Source organism: Monomorium pharaonis, chromosome 10 (genome assembly GCF_013373865.1).
Source record: "Monomorium pharaonis isolate MP-MQ-018 chromosome 10, ASM1337386v2, whole genome shotgun sequence".
Taxonomy (NCBI): domain Eukaryota; kingdom Metazoa; phylum Arthropoda; class Insecta; order Hymenoptera; family Formicidae; genus Monomorium; species Monomorium pharaonis.
In genome coordinates, this window is record NC_050476.1 from 9,399,779 (window position 1) to 9,417,773 (window position 17,995).

General features: G+C 29.3%; 1 protein-coding gene across 1 annotated transcript; it reads left to right on the plus strand.

Moving 5' to 3' along the window:
- The first annotated feature begins 2,453 nt into the window (after positions 1-2,453).
- Positions 2,454-5,118, plus strand: LOC118647751. The gene is made up of 5 exons (XM_036293192.1): positions 2,454-2,643; positions 2,884-4,074; positions 4,411-4,569; positions 4,699-4,974; positions 5,075-5,118. The coding sequence occupies exons 1-5, from the start codon at positions 2,454-2,456 to the stop codon at positions 5,116-5,118; spliced, it is 1,860 nt and encodes a 619-aa protein (XP_036149085.1).
- The last annotated feature ends 12,877 nt before the right edge of the window (positions 5,119-17,995 follow it).

Genomic DNA, 17,995 nt, shown 5'->3' on the forward strand with positions numbered 1-17,995 from the left:
TACTTTTAAAGTCCTCAAAAATGACCATTCATATAAAACTATTAATATTATATAAAATATAATATCATTTTTAATTATAGCTATAAAGTGACATTATTTGGTTCAAACATTAAATCATAAAATGCTTTCAAATTATACATCCATGTTCCCATAATAATGTATACATAAAAAAAAAATATATATATATATATATTCTCATATTAGCCCAATGACGTATTAATATCTTGCGTCTTCAAAATGGACCATATATATAAATTATAAAATATTTTGAGAAAATTGACATAGATATTTATTATAGGAAGCTATATCGATTAAACAATATTAATTGCCTCTAAATATATGCATGTATATGGGTCTTCTTAAAATGTCATCAAAATATATCAAAAGCATATATATATATATATATATATACATATACATACATATATATATATATATATATACATATACATACATATATATATATATATATATATGTAATTATATACATATATTTTATATATGTTTCAAAAAATTAAAAAGCATTAAAAGCCAAAATTACTTATATATAATTAAATATAGGTTCCACCATTCAATTTTGGGGAAAACAAAATAATAATTTCTGCTATAAGAGCTGCGCTGAAAGTAATGTTATTTCTTTAGTCACTTTCAATGATTCTCTTTTTCATATGTTCTTATATTAAAACATAAAAACGGATTAATCTTAATAATATATTACACAATATATTACATAATATAGAGCATAAATACATATATTCTTTTTTTTTATTTTATTATATTTTATTTATCTCTAAACTTAACAATAAACTATTACTTTTATTACCGATTAGTACCAATAATAATAATAATGATGATGATGATGATAATGATAATGATAATGATAATGATAATGATAGTGATGATGATGATGATGATGATGATGATGATGATGATGATGATGATGATGATGATGATGATAATAATAATGATGATGATAACAATCATTTTTAATTAAAAAAATTAGTTTAAAAGATTGATTAAAAGAAACAATTTTTAATATTTATTTAATAATTATTTACTATATATTCTTACACATTTGTTAATATTTTAATAAAATGCCTAGACGAACAATAAAATATAGTATAGAAGAACAAAAGAAATTGCAACAACAACGTCGTGAAAATAAAGCACAAGCTCAATATAAACGGCGACAAATTATAAAAACAGCAGTTAATAAAAATAATGTAATAATAAATGAAATGTCTGATACTATTTGTATTGCCAGTACATCGTCTACTAATTATGTAACACAACGTACTACATGTGCGGAATATCAATCTCGTTATCGGTTACGTAAAAAAACATACCCTTTAATTATTAATAATATGATATTAAACAATGATTTAGTTGAACATTATATTGGTCCTATGAATGTATTATGTGTTCATTGCAATGCTAAACATTTTGCTGTTGAAAAAGTTTCTAATAAAGGTAATTCGTTTCATGATTGTTGCAATCATGGAGCAGTAGATCTTGAACCTTTACCTACATTCCCTCATTTTTTACGTGCTTTATTCGATGGACATCACGCAAAATCTAATAACTTCTTTCAACATATTCGTAGTTATAATTCTTCATTTTCATTTGCGTCATTTAATGCTAATTTGATTAATTTTCAAAATAACCGACCTGGTCCATATTGTTTTAAAATACAGGGGCAAATATATTATCAAATTAATACAGCATTATACGCTGCACAAAATGAAAGTCCAACTTATGGGCAACTTTTTATTGTCGATCCAAATGAAGCTATAAATCACCGTTTTAATGAAAATTCGAATTTAGATTTCGAAATCTTACAAAATCTTGAGCATGTAATAAGAGAATGTAACATTTTTGCTAAATCATATCAAATGATGAGTGAAGAATTAGAAAATCAACAACAATTACTATCTAATGAGTCGATACCAGAATTACAATTAATATTTACTTTAAAACCTGAAATGGATCGACGTCGATATAATATCCAAAGAATAAATGAAGTTGCTGCCGTTTTTTCTACAACTGCAGATGGAGAAATCCCAGAATCATATGTTACAATACGCAATAAAAATACTAAAACTTTACAAAGCGTTAGTACTATGGATCCAAATGTTGAACCATGGATATATCCATTGTTTTATCCATATGGTACTCAAGGATGGCATTGTCATTAAAAAAAATTAAACAGTAATAGACGAATAACTAGAGGACAATATATTAAGCATCGCATGGCTATTCGTGATGACTTTAATGTTTTCTTATTAGGACGACGTTTATTCCAACAATGGCTTGTAGATAATTATGTAAAAATTGAAAAAGATAGAATGAATTTTTGTAGAGCTCATCAAAAAGAATTACGCTCTGAAACATATCAGGGTTTAATTGATTATATGCAAAATATGGCAAATAATTTAAATGGACATATTGGGAAAATGGTTATACTTCCTTCTACATTTATCGGTTTACCACGTAATATGTTACAAAATTATCAAGATGCAATGGCAATTGTTGCTAAATTTGGTAAACCAGATCTTTTTATCACAATGACTTGTAATCCAAAATGGCGTGAAATTGAAGAAAATCTCTTGTATGATCAACAAGCTTCTGATAGACCTGATATTTGTACACGTGTTTTTAATATTAAAAAAGATTATTTAATAAACTTGATTACTAAACAAAATTTTTTTGGTGAAGTAGCAGCATATGTATATGTCATTGAATTCCAGAAACGAGGTTTGCCTTATATGCATATGTTAATAACTTTAAAACATAATTTTAAAATAACAACTCCACAAATTGTCGATAAATATATATCTGCAGAAATTCCTGATCCAACAGAAAATTGTAATTTACATAATATAGTTATGAAACATATGATACACGGACCTTGTGCCAATTGGTGTTTAGTAAATGGACAATGCTCAAAGCGTTATCCGAGAAATTTTCTGGAGGAAACCAAGATGGATGAAGATGGTTATCCTTACTATCGTCGACGAAATACTGGTACAACTTTTGAACGTCCCGGCGGATATACAGTTGATAATCGTAACGTTGTTCCATATTGTCCTATTTTGTCGATTATATTCAATTGCCATATTAATGTTGAAATAGTTTCCAGCATTAAGTCGGTTAAATATTTATATAAGTATATATATAAAGGTCATGATGCTGCTTCTATAACAATTGAACCAATAACAAATAATACAGTTATTAATCATGATGAAATACATGATTACATCGAAGCTCGTTACGTAGGACCTGTAGAAGCTAGCTGGCGTATACTCGGTAAAAAGTTACAAGATAAAAGTCATTCTATAATTCGTTTACCAGTTCATTTGCCAAATGAACAAAATGTAATTATTGAAAATGATTCCATTGAAGAAGCAATGACTACTGCTGTAAATCAAGTCACTATGTTAATTGATTATTTCGCACTAAATTTACGTGACACAGAAGCAAGAAAATATTTATATACAGAAATTCCACACTATTATACTTTCAAAAAAGAAAAAATTAACGGCAAAAATGTATCACACTGGGTAAAACGGCATAATTATTTTAATTGCATAGGTCGTATGTATTCTGTGAGTCCAACACAAATAGAATTATTTCATTTACGATTATTATTACTAACTATTAAAGGAGCTACAAGTTTTAATAATTTAAGAACTGTAAATGGAGAAACTTATCAAACATTTTCAGAGACATATTTAGCTTTAGGTTTAATTGAAGATGATGATGAATGGATACGAGCTATGAATGAAGCTGTTGAGTGGATGATGCCACGACAATTACGTAAATTATTTGTACGCATTTTATTACATTGTCAACCATTACATCCTGAACAACTTTGGAAAAGTTTTAAGGTAGCAATATCGGAAGATTATATAAGACATCTCGGTACACTACAAGGACAAAGAAAAGCTTACGAACAAATTAATGCTATGCTTTTAGCTGAAGGAAAAAGCTTTGCTGATTTTCCACAAATGGAACAATTAGCAGAAAATAACGAAGAGGAGGATTACGTGACATTAGAACAAGCTATGGAAATTGGTACTAGACAATATAATCAATTAAATGAAAAGCAAAAAGATATAGTTGACTTAATTTTAAACAAATTAGATAATTATAGTTATAATAATGATAATTGTTATTATATTGATGGTCCAGGAGGAACTGGTAAAACATTTATATATACAACCATTTATTATTTAGCTCAAATTAAAAATAAACGTGTATGTACAATGGCTTTTACAGGCATTGCAGCAACGTTACTTCCTGCTGGAAAAACCATTCATAAAACTTTTGGATTACCAGTTCCATTATTTGCCGATTCATCATCTGCCATTAAAATTCAATCTAAAGAAGCTCAGTATTTAAAAAAAATAGATGTCTTTATTTGGGATGAAGCTCCCATGGCACCACGATATGCTCTAGATATTATGGATCGAACACTCCGTGATATTATGAATAATGATTTACCATTTGGTGGAAAAATTGTTATATTGGGTGGTGATTTTAGACAACTTCTTCCAATTAAAGTACGAGGTACTCGAAGTGAAATTATAAATCTTTCTATTAAATTTAGTAACATATGGAAATATTTTAAAAAGTTTTCTTTAATACAAAACATGCGAGTTTCTCTAAATGAAATTGAATTTGCAAAATTTTTAATAGAAATGGGTGATGGGAAATTGAATGATTCTAATGACAATATTCAAATTCCTGAATGTTGCATAGCTCCATCTGATGCAGATATTGTTACAGATATATATGGTGATTTAATACAAAAAAGAGATTTTAATAAGATAGCTAAATGTGCGATACTTTCAGCGAGAAATATTGATGTAGACGAAATTAATAAACGAGTTGTTGAATTACTAAATGTAACAGAAGAACGAATTTATACAAGTGTAGATAGTGCTGTAAACTGCGGTGATAATGGTGATATTGGTGAATCTTTATTACCAGAATATTTAAATAGTTTGTCTCCATCATGTCTTCCTCCTCATGAATTACGTTTAAGATTAAATTGTATTATTATGTTAATAAGAAACCTTAACATCAATGAAGGACTTTGTAATGGTACTAGATTAATGATCATAAAACTTGGCGATCATTTATTGAAATGCAAGATTTTAACTGGTGATAAAACAGGAGATATTGTTTTTTTAAATCGTATAACATTATACTGTGAAAATGTATATCCTTTTACATTTAAAAGAAGACAATTTCCGATAAAAATAGCCTTTGCTATGACAATTAATAAATCTCAAGGACAAACATTTGATAGAGTAGGAATAGATCTTCGCAAAGATGTTTTTAATCATGGACAACTTTATGTTGCTTTTTCGCGAGTTCGTTCTTGGCAAGCATTAAAAATTTATCTAGATAAACAACGAGATAATAATAATGTTAAAAATTATGTATATAAAGAAATATATTTATAACATTTATTATTTTTTCGTTTTTAACTATTTGTATTATTAAGAACGTAGATAAAAACTATAGATACATAAGAAATAAACTGATTAATAAAGATAGATACATGGGAAATAAGAAAAATAAATAGATTAAAAATAAATCAATAACATAGATTAAGTAAATAGACGATAATTGAATAGATATTTATAACGCGAAGTACTTAACGGGGATAAAAATTGACATCATTGTCGACTTCGTTTCTCTTGAGATGTATACAACGATAATGAACGGGAAAGTGATTCACTGGTTCCTTTTCTTCAACCAGGTTTTTTTCCACATTCCTGGTGACGGAACTATCAATAGAATAGTCCTGTGCAACTTAAAAGTTTAGTAGGATGGTGTCCCTACTTTACTACATATAAGAATTTCCTTTTTCTTGAAAATCATTCAAGAAAAAACCAGATTTTCTTCCACATACTTGGTGACAGAACTTCTAACAGAATAGTTCTATACAAAAAGATACCCTGGAAATAACCCATTATGATTTCCAAGGTATTCCCAAGCATTAAAACAAAGACACCCGAGGGGGTTTTAGTCGGTAAGAGTCCGGCATAACCTTCACTGAAAGTCGTAGGTTATCCATGAGGATTTCCCCCCCGATATCAAAAAAAAAAAACCTAGATGGCTGGAAAACTGATAAACAAATAATAAACAGATGGGTAGTTAGAAAATTAATAAATAGATAAAAATAAATAAAAAAATAAAATAAATAAATAGAAATAGAAATAAAAATATATATTTATTTATATATTTCGTATACATATAAATATATATGCATACTTATATACATATAATGTATATAAGCATATATGTATACACACAGAAAAAAATGTAATATAGCCAATAACATAAGTGATTGCGAGCTACGAACTACATAAAATACTCAATACAATAATATTTACTATTAATGCAAGTACAATGTTGATACTGCAATAGCATATATTATTGTATAGAGTATATCTGTAGTTGGCAGCCCGCAATAACATATCTTATTGAATATGTTATTTTTCTTTCAGTGTACGTATACATATAAATTGAACAAATGGCGCGCGCGTAGCGCGCGCCTGTCTTGTTCTAGTAAAAGAAAATCACTGTTAATCAGGGTTTGTGAACGTATCTTACGACTCCACTCTCGCTAGGCGGTATCCCACGTCACATCGGGAATAAAATCCTTTTCTAAAAAAGATATGTTATCTATTTATCGAATGTATCGAAGTCATCTCGAAAGTCTCGAAGAATTGTTGCCTTTAATCCGCCTTTAACCTGCTGATTGGTTCTTTCGTTGATCATTGAACCGCATGCTTCGTAGTGTTTGACAGTTGTGTTTGACAGTTGTGTTTTCAAATCAAAATTGGTTATATCAAAAGTGTGTAAGTAATAAGGTAAGTAATAAAGAGATATATTAAGTAATAATATAATCTCTCTCTCTCGGAAATAACAATAATATCTTTAAAATTTTATAATCTTTTAGAAAAAAAGAAGGAAAGGAAATAGATTGGTAGGAGAAAGAGAGAGTTTCGACTTTTGTAGAAAGAAGAAGCAGAAAAGGAAACAGAAGGTGAAACAGCGACTTCTATAGAAAGAAGGAGCGGAAAAAGAGAGAGAGAGAAAGAGAGTGTAAGAAAGAAGAAAAAGAAAAGTGTTAGAGCATTAACAGTAAATATTATTGTATTGAGTATTTTATGTAGTTAGCAACTCGCAATTACATATATTATTGGCTAATTTTTTTTCTGTGTGTGTATATTTGTGTATGCGCGCGCGTGTGTGTGTGTGTAAAATTATGTAAATTTATAAATAATTACATAATATTATATAAAAATATATTTTATTAAAAATTATTATTTACTTAATTCTTTTAACTTTTTTAAAATAAATACATACATATGTGTGTGTGTGTGTGTGTATTTATAAAAAAAAGTTTAAAAAAATAAGTAAATAATTTTTATTAAAATATGTTTTTATATAATATTAAGATATATTAAGTAATAATGTAATATATATAGGAAATAACAGTAATATCTTTAAAATTTTATAATCTTTTAGAAAAAAAGAAGGAAAGGAAATAGATTGGTAGGAGAAAGAGAGTTTCGACTTTTGTTGAAAAAAGAAGCAGAAAAGAAAACAGAAGGAGAAACAGCGACTTCTATAGAAAGAAGGAGCAGAAAAAGAGAGAGAGAGAAAGAGAGTGTAAGAAAGAAGAAAAAGAAGAGTGTTAGAGCATTAACAGTAAATATTATTGTAAGTTAGCAGCTCGCAATTACATATATTATTGGCTATATTCTTTTCTGTGTGTGTATATTTGTGCGTGCGCGCGCGCGTGTGTGTGTGTGTGTGTGTGTAAAATTATGTAAATTTATAAATAATTACATAATATTATATAAAAATATATTTTATTAAAAATTATTATTTACTTAATTCTTTTAACTTTTTTTAAATAAATACATACATATATGTGTGTGTGTGTGTGTATTTATAAAAAAAAGTTTTAAAAAAATATGTAAATAATTTTTATTAAAATATGTTTTTATATAATATTATGTAATTATTTATAAACTTACACTTACACGTTTTTTATTCAAAATTGCAGAAGATAGAGGATAGATATAGACAACATAAAAATATGATTAATAATTTGTGTTGAGAGAGAAAGAGAGAAAGAGAGAGAGGGAGAAAAGGAGAGTGAGAGAGCGTGAGATAAAAAAAAATAAAAAATAAAATTTAAAATAATTAAGTAAATAATAATTTTTTATAAAAATGTTTTTATATAATATTATGTAATTATTTATAAAATTATACTTACACGTTTTTTATTCAAAATTGCAGAAGATAAAGGATAGAGGATTAAAGAAAGAGAAAAAGATAAAGAAAGGAGAGAAAAAAGAAAAGAGAGAAAAGATTCAAAAAGCATAATTCTTTTAAATTAATAAACATTAAGACATTTCATAAAAAAGCGGAGAGAAAAAAGGAAGAAAGACGAGATAGGTATTTAATAATTGTTTAAAAAGCTGTAAAGCTTGTTTTGTCAAAATTTTGAATTTTTAATGACTTAATTGCGTTTTTATTTTTAACATATATAAATGTTTTTATTTAAGGTTAAAGAAAATAAACATTATATTAAAAAAAGAAAAAAAGAAATAGAGGAAGCAGAGAGTAAGAAAAGAAAAAAAGAAATATTAAAGAGGTATATACAGAAAATAGAAATAAAAATTTACATAATATTAATGAATGTCAGGGGTAGAAAATCAATATATCATTTGGTTGTAATTAACATTGACTCCAAACTGGTAGATATATTGATTTTCTTATAGCTGTTTCAAAATCAATTAATATAGCTGATACGGACGTAAAACCATATATATACTGCAAAAAAATGTAATGTATCCAATGAGATATGTAGTTGAGGACTGCCTACTCAATGCAATACTATATGTTATATTAGCACTTAACAAATCAAACTTTCACCTAGGGATTCTCAAAGTAGAGTCTTTGCCCTTTAATTTAAAAAAAGTACATGTAATTTAGATGATTTTTCGCAAAGTTGCATCACTTTGAAGATTGCCTAAAAATCGGTCAAAACTTTTGTCTCGTTTTCTTTTGCGCCAGTGTTTATATAGATATTTATAAAAAATAAAAAGTTTAAAAAAATTGCAAGAATTAAGTGATAGGTAGAAGAAGAAGAGAAAGAGAGAGAGAGAGAGAGAGAGAGAGAAATTAAATAAATTTGAAGATCTTATTAAGAGAGAAAAAGAGAGAGAGAGTGCGAGATTTCGGGAAGGTAACATTTGCGTTTTAAATATTTTGAAAAAAAGGAATCTTAAACTCTTAATTCTCATTTCTTATTAATTATCATTCTCAATAATTATCAATTTTTATTAATTATTATTATTCTCATTAAATATCATTTGCGTTTTAATTATTTTGACATTTTGTGTATTTTAATAGAAGAAAAGGAATGAGATTAAAGAGAAAGAATTGAGATCGAGAGAGTTTAAAAAAGAAATCCAGAAAGTGAAAGTGTTGAAATTTGATTGAAAATTATCAGGTAACATTACGTATAATATTATAAATTTTAATTTATTTAAAAATTTAAATTTAATGTTGTATTATTAAGGCATAAGATTTAAAAAATTTAATTTTAAAGTTGTTGGATGCTTGTTGTCAGAAGTTGTTGAAATGGTCAGAGAGCGATAGTGAGTTTTATCGAAAGAGATTAGAAAAGGAAAGAGATTAGATGAAAGGAAATTATAATTGAGAGAGATTAAACAAGAAAGCCAGAAAGTGAAAGTTTTGAAATTTTATTGAAAATTAACAGGTAACGTTACATATAATATATTATAATTTTTAATTTATTTAAAGGGGATTAAGTATGGAGGTAAAGTATGTAAGAGTGATATTAAGAAACATGCAAATATAATATAATTAATAATTTGTGTTTAGAGAGAGAGAGAGAGAGAGAGAGAGAGGTGGGGAAGAGGGGAGAGAATGAGAGAGCGTGAGAGATATAGAAGAGGATTAAATAAAAAAGTAAAGTGTATAAGAGTAATATTGAACAATATGAAAATAATATAATTAATATAATTAATAATATAATTAATAATTTAGAGAGGGGGAAAGGGAGAAGAGGGAGCGTGAGATAGAGAAGGGCATTAAATATGATAAAGTGTGTGAGAGTAATATTACAGAAGAAGAATAAGTGCAATGTTCAATATAAAAATGCTAAGTGGCGCGCGCGAAGCGCGCGCAATGTTGTGTTCTAGTAAAATTAAAAAAAAGAAGCAGAGTCCGAGATCCAGGTTGACAGGATATTTGTAATATAATTGAATTTATAATTTAAGTATCGGAATATTGTTATTGTTATTCATTTGATTGTCTGAAAGAACTGCGTTAACGAACCGACGGATCGTACAGGTATTGTCCCGTGCAAAGTAGATATTAGATATCCGCTTGTTTAGCTTTTTATCACCAGGAGTACCCTCAACGAACTCCAGTCAGCCAATACCACCAGCTGTTGGGTGACTAAACTCGACTTCTTAATTAAGGAGCCGACGCACAAGACGGTGATCCGTATCAGACGTGTCGCGGTAGACGCGTAATTATTTATGGGTTTCAAAATATAGAGGCATATGAGATTAAATTATTCGTTGAAAGATAGAAGGATGCGATCGTATTTTATAATTTTTATTTATTTATCTATTCAGGTAACAATGCTGGAGATCGCATAAAGGTTTAAGGAGTGTGGAAGTACTTCAGTTAAATTTCTATATCTAAATTAGTAAAATAAGCGGGGTTATAATTGGCAATAATAAAACATGTATAAATGAAAATCAATTATTGTATCAAATATATATATGTGTGCATTTAATTCAGTTGGGTCTCGAATGCGTTATGAAATCAAGTAAATTGCATGCGAAGTTTGAATAATTATTATATTATTTCATGTAAATTATTAGAATCAGTGATTTGAATATTATTTTATTATATCTGGCACAAAGTAACGTAGAATGTTATTATAATGGTTAAATTAGAGATGTACAAATTGGATATTAAAATAGAAATGGAGTGAATATCAGAATATTAAATAATAGATAAAATTGCATTAAATAAAATTAAATCGAATTGGATAGTAGTATGGATTGTATTTAATCAAAGTGAAATATCAGATCTGCTGTATTAAATTGAATTGTGAATTAAATCAGATCGTAAATTAAACTGCATTAAAATGAATCAAATCAAGTTCAGTGGTGAGTTATTTGTAATATTGAAATTTAAATTAAATCAAATTAAATCGGGATATCAATGCACATTAACATAAATTAAATTAAATCAGATTGCAGGATTTGTCACATAAAAATAAAATAAATCAGAGTGTCAGTATATTAAAATATCGGTGTATCAGAAATAAAATGTTCATGCATCAATCAGTATATCAATAAATGTCAAATAAAATATCAATGTATCAACCAAGCTGTATTAAGTTGAATTAATTTATAATTTGAATTAAAGTCAATTATATTAAATTAAATAAAAAGCAAAATGTCAATTGAATAATATTAAATTAGAATTAAATTGTCAAAGTCGCAAATTAAATTGAATTAAATTAAATTAAATCGTGATTAAATAATATTAAAATTGAATTAATTTGAATTAAATTTCCAAACGGCAAACTGGGGTAATATTGTATAAGTGTTTATTCGGTTGTTAAATTATTAGGTATTTAATTATTAAAATAATTTAAAATAATTTAGAATGATGGTCGAAAAGTGATTACGCGCGACAGAGTGTTCACTTGTAGAGATTGATGACAGCTTGATTGAGATTATATAAATCAGATAAATAAAATTAATTAATTTAAATTACTCACCAAAGGGTCTTCGGGGATATATGAATTATTGAGGCTGGATCCCTTTATAGTTTAATAAGTCTTTATTTCTTTCAGTTACAATGTTCCTTCTATAGTCGACAAAATGGCGGATGCTTCTTAAGATGGCAGATATGCGGTACAGTGTTGAAGTTCAGTGCGCAATGTGAACACTCCGATAAACGTGGTGTTACTTGAAAAGACCGGCGCGCAATGCTGATCCGCCGCGGCGCTCGTTTTTATATTATTCGAGTTTGTAGGCCGCGGGGTGTGGTACGAAGTAGGAGTTGCATCATTCTCGCTTCTAATTTCAAAGGGTGCCGCGGAATGTCGGCATAATTTTACAAAGGATGTACTTGCATCGGATGTTTAGTCTTTCGAAATACAGAAAAATATCATATTACTTTTTGATCAAATAATTTCGCAAGTGACTCACGATGACTCATACCCAAGCGTGAGAATGGAATTTACGCATCTTATGCATATAAAATATTCATTCAAATATTATAACTGTGAAATAAATTATTAATTAATGTTTCTACGACTCGTACGCTTGCGGAGGTTTTGTGCAATAATATTTCTTTTATTGTAAGGCTTAGTTTTTGCAAAAATTTAATTGTTAATAGACGTTACGCATTAATTATTTGATATTTAACGAAATTAATTATTTATAATACTTATTTGTTGAGATAATGACTTTATATGGCAATATTAATTGATACAAATAGATTTTATATTATTTAGAGTTCTGTTTTATTAAGATTAATTATTAACTGAATCTGAATAATTGAATATGCGTACGTAGGTATGTTTTATCAATAAACCAATTGTTAATTAACATTTATCTTCGTGGTAACAATTTTTACGTATAGTAGTAGTGGTTCTCAAACGATATATGTAACTTTCATATTTTTTAAACCTTCGCAAATGTGTTATTAATGAATGTTTAGTTGCGCGTAATATTTCATTATTCAAGCGTTATAATATTTGCACATATTTTAAATAGGGGTTCCCATCTATTACAGTGGTGATCACCTTAGTGATTCGCCGCTCTTGAATTTTTAGCACTTGTAATAATTTCGACGAGCTAACCTTGAAGGCTTTTTCGTTATTTATGCGATTGCAAAAGTCTTAATAATATTTCTTTTATTACAAATCAATTGTTAGTTAATTTCTGAACATTAATTAAGCTCGTATAAATTATATAATTAATAAAAACGGATTATTAACCAATATCTTGGTATCAAATACTTATATAAATTATGTAGTTAATAAAATTAGTTGCAAATTAATATTTTTCCTTAATATGGTAATTATGACTTTAATATTAAGTTGTTAATTATTTATAAGTAATGGAATTAAACATATCTATATTATTTAGATGTTTGCAATTAAAACATCGTCAGTGAATATTCTATCTTAAATAATATTTCGTCGCTGGTGCATATGTGAATTTTACAATAATTTTACATTCTTCTTATAGAGGTTCGCATTCATTACAGTGATGGTCAGCCGTCTTGTGTACACTGCAATAGCTTGAGTGACATGGCCTTGGGACTTTATTTATTAATTATGCACTTGCAAAAGCCTTAATAATTATTTCTTTAATCAAAATCGATTGTTAACTAGCTTTATGAATAAATGATAGTTGCAAAATTATGTAATTGATAAGGATTATTTATTTATAATTAAATTATTGTACATATAATATTCTATTTATTAATTAGTTTTTATGCAAAAAGGTGATTGTTAATTAATATTTATGTTTGGAAAAATAATCTAAAATTGATATTAATAATTATTTAATTGTTTAAACCATTTTATATATTATTTAGGCTTCTACAATTGTCTTATGAATATTCTACTGTTAATAATATTTCATGATAGTGGTGCAATGATTTTACATTCACTTTCACAAGGGTGCTTATGTACCATGACGATTCTCAAGGTGAGAGACTTGTGTTTCAAGGCCTGTAGTACTTATAAAGGTCTTTTGGCAGTCGTCCTTGACACTTTAAAAATTTATATCTCGTGAACGGTAAGAGATTAAGAGATGGGATTTGGACCATCGTATAGAGGACCTCGAAGACTATGTTTGGCCGAATTTTGGTCCTCCCGAAAACTCGGGGTGGGGGTAAAAATTAAAGTTTTTAAAAGAACATCATTTACGGTCGAATCAGATAAAATGGAGCGTTTTGGCAAGTTTTCGGTTTTTGGGTAAAAAATGTGAAATTTGTCCCAAAAAATAATTGTTTTTTCCAAATTTTTGGAAACATGATTTTTAGTATAAACAAAGTTTGCGACGCTTCTTGGAATTAATTTGGCAACTCTACCTCTTATGGAGATATTAGCAAAAGTTTTCGGGAATTCTTGGAATTACAGCAGCATTTCCAGGAATTCATGATGGCTGTGTATAACGGGTCTATCATTCGGTAGGCGCTTGTAACAAATGGTAAGTATACCATTGTCGGTAATTAGGTAATTGATGGTAATTGATGGTAAGTGCAGGTAAGTTATCGACAGTTGGCCCTCTATTGGCAAAGTATACAAGCTAATGATAAGTTTTTAATAGTAGAGGTATACCGCTGGATTAGAATATAATATAAGTGTAATAAATGAATAATAATATAATATTGATTAAAATATAATTGAATATATGAATAGATATACGAATAAAGGAAATTCATGAAGCAAATAATTAATAAAAGTTGAAAAATTTACACGGGACGTGACAGCGGGTCAGCCGCACCGATGGCTCTTACTCACAGTCTCTGATTAATCGAGTGTATATTCGAGTAAAGACTTGAAATTAATTTGTTTTATAATATCCAAGATTATGTTCGTCATGAATTCGAATGAGAGGGGAGGTAATTGTTGTAATAAAAGGAAATAAGAGTTTCACTAAATATTTTATATATTTACGATCTTAAATTTACAATTAAATTATTGAAACACAGGATTTACAGTGCGGTAATATTAAGATTTGAATATAAAAGTGTCGGTTATTATCAGTGGAAATAGGTGATCGCTAGTAAATATTCTAAGTTCGCTTTTCACGCAAAAATATTCTAACTATACACAAAAGTATAGAAATATTCTAAGTTCGGAATGGAAGTATTTTAAGGTAAAGAATGAAAATATCCTAAGTTTGTAATGGAAATATTCTAAGTTCAAAGTGGAAAATATTCTAAGGTAAAGAATGAAAATATTCTAAGTTTGAAGTGGAAAATATTCTAAGTTGGAAATGGAAATAATCTAAGTTTGAAATGGAAATATTCTAAGTTGGAAATGGAAATAATCTAAGTTTGAAATGAAAACATTCTAAGTTGGAAATGGAAGAAATAGAAGGATTGAGACGACTCGATTCTAAACTCTGTTCTAGATCTGCTCTAAACCTGATCTAAATCTCTAATCTGAGGCTCTGGTCCTCTTGCATGAGAATATATATCGTTACATAACCCTTCCTCGTGCATATCCCACCCTTGTCTCTTTTTTGGCGGCTCGTTGCGCAACGCTCGAGCGCGAGGCTTCGCTGTTTTGGGGATGCACCAGTAAGGGTAGTGGTGCATCCAGTGGTGTAGTGGATTAGCAGAGTGTTACAAATACTGGTAGTGGGAGTACGGATGCTGTATGCGAGAAATAGTAATAGTGGGAGTACGGACGCCGTATGCGAGAAATAGTAATAATGGGAGTACGGACGCCGCATGCGAGAAATAGTAATGGTGGGAATACGGACGCCGCATGCGAGAAATAGTAATGGTGGGAATACGGACGCCGTATGCAGGAGGAATAGTAGTGGGAGTAGAGACGCAGTACAGTCGCTGTTTCTTTCTTTGTCGCTCTTACAATTTCCTATTCTATTGTCGCATACTTATGCTAGAAACGCATACATAAGGATTAATATAGTCTATGAGCGCGCGAATATCGCGGAATTACGCTAATAAGATAATATGAAACTTAACAATGTTAAGATCATGCGCGAATTAGTTGTTCTAAACTTACATACAAGTATTAATAAAAAAAAAACATACACAACTTAATGATAGAATTGTAATATTTAAAATGATAGGTTCGGCGCTACTTAATAACCATACGCAAAATAATAATAGCGTTACAATAGTTGTACGCAAGAATAAAAATAGAATATACATAATTAATTAATATGTAATATTAAAACAATTAATAATAGTAATGTTTTTTGCAAATTAATAATAGTAGTTTTATATAAATGCACAATTAATTAATATGTAATTAATTATAATAATATAGTTAAGAATATAAATAATGAAAATAGAAAGAAAAAGAAAAGAAAAAAAAATTATTATTTGGCGGGGACGTCACAGTAATTATACAAGTGAAGAGTTTAATGATACCATCGAGAAACATTTGATACATGCGGAAGTGAGCGTGATAACTGCACGTACGAGACATTGCCATATATTTTTATTATACTACAGGTGGTACTTATTCAGCCTGTGCCGAATGTATCATGCAAATAGCGGACACAGATTTCAACATAATGCATGCCTTCCGCAAACATATAACTGACGCGTTTGTTAGGTTAGACGGTAAATACTGCTCGAATTGCAGACAGCCTATGTTTGTGTTGATTCCGTGTAATATGTGTCCAGTGTGCACACATTAAAGACTTTTAGTATAAAAACATACATTATTACAACATGAATGACGATATCGTAGAAGATGCCATTTATGTTCTTAACAATAACGATGATTCCGAAAAACGAAAGGATGTGCAGAGAATATCACCAGTACAATTTCTACGTGATCGAGAATTCGGTATACGCGGAACGCATGAACGCACCGTAATACAGGAAGTTTACATACACGAATTTGTTCATAACTGGCCTCATCATATGAAGCAAAAATTACATAGAGAAATACTCAATTGGGTTGACACCGATGAAAATGAATATGATATAGCAAAAGAAATCGTAGAAAAGACTCAGGAATGCTGTTACCATCTCATTGAGATACCAGCAGGTGTTGTAAAGTATATCGAAGTGATAGCAATAATGACCCACTTTTGTTATAATACTGAGAAACCTTATGTAGAGAAAATGCTGCGCACTTACCACGAATTTTCAAATCTTTTGAACAATGATGAGGATGAATACGTTCTGTCTGAGCAAGAGATGGAGATATGTTTTTTATTCGGTGTGAAAGACAAAGCAAGCTAATGCAGTTTGAAATTCAAGACAAATGTCGATTCTGCATTAGGTGCTACGAAAAAACATGCGAATGTCTTGTTGAAGATTGTACGGTATTGTTTTAAACAGTGCTAAAAAGACATAAAAATGGAGAATAATTTCGAGCAAGTGGAACGCGAGCTGTTGGAACAAGCAAACGGAGTCGCTAACTTGGGCGAGTGTTTCATGTGGTTGCAGCGATGCGACGAATTTATACAACAGCTTGAGAAACATAGCCGCATCAAGCGTCCTCGGCTTGCCATCGGACAGAGACAATCGTTGGTTGCGAGGATCGCGCGACTCGAGAGTGAAAAAATATTATTACAAAAACGTTTTGTACATGTAGGCGGTAATTACGCGAGCACTAGTAATAACGCGAATAAACTCGTGTGGCGGGAAATAGATGCAGCGTTTGAGAATCGCATTCAGACAGGTGTGGTGATAAATTCCAATTATATCGAACCGCGAACATTTTTAGAAGATGCAGATGGTATAGTGCTTGAGCGAGTGCGGGACACTCTAGAAAAACACAATAGTGTGAAAGTAAACACTGCGTTTAATGGTGTGTTTGTAACGGGTGATAAACGTGCAAAAATATAAATACTAAAAATTGTGAATTATTTCAAATGTCAGATTTGGACGAGTGGTATGAGCGACGCGTTATCGAGCCCACATTAGCATCACTCAAAGAGTTTCAAGAACGTGATAGCGGGTGGGCGCTGTCGCGAATTCTCAATTTGACTCTAAATATAAATAAGTACAATCCTTTACATGCGGGGTGTCACGTGACATTACCGCGAGAAATAATAATGAAACGTGCGGTAGTAAACGTTAATTCAAAGGACAATGCATGCTTCGCGTGGTCAGTGGTCGCTGCGCTACACCCTGCCGAAAGAAATTCAGAAAGGGAGTCATCATATCCGCA

Bases quoted from the DNA above. Each gene is read 5' to 3' on its own strand.
- LOC118647751 (XM_036293192.1), top strand. From the start codon at position 2,454: ATGGTTATACTTCCTTCTACATTTATCGGTTTACCACGTAATATGTTA. The intron at 4,075-4,410 runs GTACTAGACAAT...TAAAAAAAATAG, and splicing joins AGAACAAGCTATGGAAATTG to ATGTCTTTATTTGGGATGAA. The intron at 4,975-5,074 runs GTGAATCTTTAT...TATGTTAATAAG, and splicing joins CGGTGATAATGGTGATATTG to AAACCTTAACATCAATGAAG.